This window comes from Malania oleifera, chromosome 2 (genome assembly GCF_029873635.1).
Source record: "Malania oleifera isolate guangnan ecotype guangnan chromosome 2, ASM2987363v1, whole genome shotgun sequence".
NCBI lineage: Eukaryota > Viridiplantae > Streptophyta > Magnoliopsida > Santalales > Ximeniaceae > Malania > Malania oleifera.
In genome coordinates, this window is record NC_080418.1 from 9,989,723 (window position 1) to 9,994,829 (window position 5,107).

At 40.3% G+C, this 5,107-nt stretch overlaps 1 protein-coding gene across 1 annotated transcript; it reads right to left on the bottom strand.

The window, feature by feature from the left end:
* Window positions 1-814: 814 nt before the first annotated feature.
* On the bottom strand, window positions 815-2,977 carry LOC131147619 (probable protein phosphatase 2C 24). The gene is made up of 4 exons (XM_058097122.1): window positions 2,306-2,977; window positions 1,889-2,206; window positions 1,543-1,648; window positions 815-1,453 (listed from the first exon to the last, which is right to left on the bottom strand). Exons 1-4 carry the CDS (start codon window positions 2,747-2,749, stop codon window positions 1,134-1,136), a joined length of 1,188 nt encoding a protein of 395 aa, XP_057953105.1. The 5' UTR covers window positions 2,750-2,977; the 3' UTR covers window positions 815-1,133.
* Window positions 2,978-5,107: the final 2,130 nt, after the last annotated feature.

A 5,107-nucleotide genomic window follows, 5' to 3' on the forward strand; every position in this document is an offset into this window, starting at 1 on the left:
TTAGTTTATTACTAACATGCTCATTATTTGTGCTAAAAAAACCTACATAATAAGACAAAAAAATCTATACATTTTTATATGCATATTCATCTTGATAAATAACTAGATGAAATATACAATCAAGAAACTTACCCATTAGAAGTCAAAAGAGAACATAAGTTGATGACTAGAAACAAGTTAGAAGAAAACAATAGTCCTTGCCAAATCACCCAAATTGTTGACAAGAACAATTTTCCCCGACTCCCACATCCAACTATGCAATGTAATATCATATTGCACAAAATCAAACACTGATTCAATTTATATCAAAATTAGAAAAACCAAATGATGATGTTATAGTATGCAAGGTGTGTATATGTATTAGAAATTTCATACATAAACAATAACAATAAAACCAAACTTAAGTCCCACTAAATAGAGTCATTTATATGATACATAGGATATAATTAACTTTTATTTTTTGTTTTCAAAAATGAACAAAATGAAGATTTAATGACACAAGTTATTTAATGAAATTTTAAATTATTTTAATTTTAAAAATATCACCAGACATTTTACTGATTCTTAACGTCCTTACTATTAAATTTTTATTTCTGACTTTTCTTTTCATAACCTTTTAAAGCCAAATAAGTTGATAACACTTAAATTTATTCAGGTATAGACGAGACATTGGAATATCTAAGTGAGTTTTCCCATGTCCAATAAATTGCGCGCGTCAAGAATTCCAAAGTTGACACGACAGAAGATTTTGTATAATCAAAATTCAATTTCGAAAAAAGAGAGAAACATAATCAAAGTTAAAAATGCACAAGTATTTGCCAATCGAATCGCATTAATTCGCAACTTCAAAACGACAAAATGGCAACCACACAAACCTCCATTGATCCAAACATATCCGGCATTTTTTTTCAATTCTCAAGTTACAATACTCTCCCATTTGCAACTTTGTCCCTTCCCCTCCTCTTCGACTATTCCCAATTCTGATCAACAATTAAATAACCAAATAAAAAATTTAGGGGAAAAATAAAAAGAGAGATTTAAACTAGAGAGATCGAAATCAACAAACACTTTTTTTTTTTTTTTTTTTAATTTTAACATTTTCTGCCGGGAAAGTACTTTCTCGCCCTACTCTGCTATGTACCCCGCCGGAGATCGATGACAAGCACGCTTATGTTGTCGGTACTCCGCCGGGCGAGAGCCAGCCTCGTTAGAAGCATTGAAGCGTCGGAGCATGCCTTGTCGGAGACTTCACCGGACGCCTCGTTGCCCGTGGACGGCGGGGGCGGCGGAGCCTTCCCGCGTAAGCACATCCGCGCAACTCCACAAGCCATCTCGTTCGACACCACGTCCCACAGGCCGTCGCTCGCCAAAATCAAGCACTCGTCCTCTGCCGTTCGGTCTTTGATCGTTACCTCCGGCTCGCAGCTAACGTACGGTTTCAGGTAGTTGTCGCCTGACAGAAGGAAGAAAAGATGATCGTAAGAACATCGCGGAATCGCTCGAGCATACAAGAAAATTACACATGTTAGATCTGATCCTTACCGATGGCCCTGGACATGGCCAGAACTCCGAGAACCCGCGCCCCATCCCAGTATATTACTCTACCCCCGGCTCCTTGGATCCGCTGGAGTTCGTCCGGTCGATCCGGCTGCAAAATAGAAACAAAAAATGATTCACTTTTTAAAATTGACTCAACTGAACATGATTTTAGTTTATCAAGCACCTAATGCCCTAATTTCTAGGTTGAAAAATTGAAGATTTCACGCTTTTTCAACAGTACTGTTGCATCCAGCAAAATTATATTTCTATCCTTGCAAACGATGCTAGTTGAAATCTTTTCAACCGTTCGAACGGAAGTGCTTTCTGCGGAGCGAAGTAGCTAACTAACCTTATGATCGGACGAGAGAGGAACAGCTTTGCCATTGCGACACAGCACGGCGCGAGAATCGCCACAGTTTGCAACGAGAATCTTTTCGGGTGTAACGATCGCCACAACGGCCGTAGATCCAACCGCATCGCACTCTGGCGATTGAAGCTCACATCGACAAGTAGCGCCCAACACAGCTAATTCATTCCACGCAGTCGCCTCCTTATCCATGCGAGAGAAGCTCCGCCGCATCGCCTCCTTCCACTCTTCCAGCGATTCACTGTTCTCCAACTCTTCCTTCACCAGCTCATGCAACCGATCTCTACATTTCATCGCCACCTACAGATCAAAAGTCGGAAAACTCAAATCATGCCCTAAAAAACAAAAAATGGAACTGCGACACGAACTCATGTAAGAAACTCAGAATCAGACTCCTACATGTGAGCATCCGTGACCGTCGTAGACACCGTAATAATGCATATCGGTACTTGAACCCTGCCCGGAGACGCACAAAGACGGGTGAGTGGCCACTGCGTCCTCCATCTCTCTCCTTCTGCCACAGATGGACACTACGCCGAACTTCGGTAACTCGTACGACGACTCCGCGCCCACTTGAACCGTTGACGGAGACGAGCTTAGACTCGAAACCGAGCAGGACTCCTTTTCCGAGTCCGATGCAAACCTCTCCGTAGTGTTTTCGCACACTCGAGACGGCGGAGTAACATCCAATCTCCGACGTTTCTGTTCGCTTCCATCCCCGGCGTCGACGAACCTGAACCGTCGCACATCCATTCTCCGGCGCCTCGCCGTCCGCGAACTCGGTTCGCAGGGAGAGGACCCCGCCTCGCTCTTGCCCACCACTCCACAGCAGATCTCCGCCATCGCCCGATCGAACCGCGCCACAAAGCCCACGTAAAGTTAATTACCTGCTAGGAATCCATCCTCAAAATGAAACGAAACGAAACGAAATGAAAGAACCTCTTCTGCTCGCATCATGACCTTTAAAACCAAATTCGGAGCGTGGTTTGCACGGGCAGCTGCCCGTCACCATCGCGGGCAGAGGGCGGGCCTGACTTCCGTGACGCTATGCTCCTGCGCCTAATTGAGCCCATCTCGACCGTTGATCTGCACACTTCTCATCTGTCATGATCAAACACGTGTACCTGCCGGTTCGGTACGTGTTCATACGTGTCCCAATAGGATCGTCCCAGCGCGACGATTGGGGGACTTGCTTTCTTGACACGCTTGTGGTCCAAGGCGCCGTTCGAGGAGGAGGGGGAAGTCGTGGACACGTGTTCCGATCTTAGAACCCGAAATTGCGGAGCGGGTTTAAAAAAAGGGGTCCAGCCTTATTCCGGTGGGCTTATGTGGTCCAATGGCAAGCGAGTACGTATCTGAAATGATATTGACGTGTGGGGCGTGCTGTCTCCGTCCGTTGACGCAGACGGGAATATCTGAATTTCGGTTGCCGTGTAGATCGACACGTGTCCGGGCGGCGCGTGCTTCCGATGACCCGACCTGGTTAGCTGTCTTGGACACGTGTCTCGTCATCAATAAGGTAATTTGATAATTTCTCGTTCCCCTTTTGTTTTTTTGAAGTTTTCAATAATCATGCATGCGACGAGGTGGAGGTAGCAAAAACTTTCGTGGGAAGAGGAGATGATTTAATTGGGAGATATCTTTATACGTGGCGGGAAAAGAGTGGGCAACGTGTGAAGGTGGGGATTGGACAGTACGGTAGGTGGGGACAGGAGTCTATGAGATTGGACTGGTGAAAAGGCGACACGTGGAAAATCCGGCTGGCAAGCAATCTCCCCTCCTGCTGTACTCTCTCTCTCTGAGTCTCTGTCTGCCTCTCTGTCCTCTGCATGAAATTGACACAAGGGGAAAGCAGCGCCACGTGAGAAGGAGCGTGACCGTCACTCGCGATTCACGAATCCTTTTACACGACGACCTGACTCGGGTTACACTTCCAACCCAACCTCTGGTTAACTCTGGGCCCGGTCCAGACTCCGAATCCCGAAAAATACGGTGGATCCGAAACTCGGTTTGCTGCTTATATACAATATGGAAAATAATAATAATAAAAATAAAACCAGAAAAGGCCGCCACGTGTAGCTCACTTTGCATGAAAATGGCCATAGAAGGAGGAAGGAGTCGCGGAGAACTTGACAGTGAAATTACTGAGCACACTTTTCAAATTGTAATCCTCTTTGGTCAAAATAAATATTAGAAAATGAAATCCAAGATTTTTTAATTTTATTTTAAGCTAAAAAATAAAAATTGTTAATAGGGTTTATATTTATTTTCAATTTTTTGAAATGTCATTATCTATAGCATTTATAAATTATACTAAATTTAGTAGCTACTTGATAATTAAGGCCTTATTAATGATGAATACTAAAAGTAAAAGTTTTTTATTCTTAAATTTTGATTTGTATATATCATGTCTTGATAAAATTTAATGTAATTTAAATTTATATTACATTTTGTTTAAAAATATATGCACAAATATGAAATCGAAGTTTTAATTTTAAATAATTATCCACGCTAGTGGGGCAAATACTATCCATACCCATTAATTTACCCATAACCATAATAAATAAAAGGGTTAGGACACGCCGTTATAATTATGTGAGTAAATGAGTGGCCTATTAAATGAGTGACCTATTTTGACCTTACCCATCTTAACTCATACCCATCTATTTAATATGTCTAATTTGGGGCACAAATATATAAGGTAAGTATAGATTATTAGGTATTTATTAATATTATTTAATGAAAAATCTTCAAAATGATTTTTCTTTTCTAAAACTAATACTTTGATAATAATATAATAAATGCTAAAATAGATATTAGAGAAAAAATTACAAATTAAATAATACATCTATTATATATATATTAGCATGGGGTAGGAATGTAGACTCTCAACGTTATTCACTTTCAAAGAAAAAAAAATATTTTTAACAAGCTTCAAAAATAAAATTTTATAATATATGCTTTCTTTTTATTTTGTATATTAACTTTTTGAGGGATACTATAATTACAATTTTACTTGTTTGAACAAAATTATTTAATTACACTTGTCATATATCATATATAATTTTTTTTTATTATTGAAATTGCGTCATGACTGTATATCTTACACACCAAAATACCTTTTAATCTTATAGATAGGCTTAACTTTGTGAAATTTATATTAATATTTGTCAGTAAAATATTTCTTTTGAAAATTTTTAT

What these genes read in the sequence shown, in the direction of transcription:
- LOC131147619 (XM_058097122.1), bottom strand. Translation starts at nt 2,749, where the DNA reads ATGGCGGAGATCTGCTGTGGAGTGGTGGGCAAGAGCGAGGCGGGGTCC. An exon ending in CTCTCTCGTCCGATCATAAG is followed by an intron (nt 1,649 to 1,888) that starts GTTAGTTAGCTA and finishes TCTATTTTGCAG; the next exon opens with CCGGATCGACCGGACGAACT. An exon ending in GGCCATGTCCAGGGCCATCG is followed by an intron (nt 1,454 to 1,542) that starts GTAAGGATCAGA and finishes TCCTTCTGTCAG; the next exon opens with GCGACAACTACCTGAAACCG.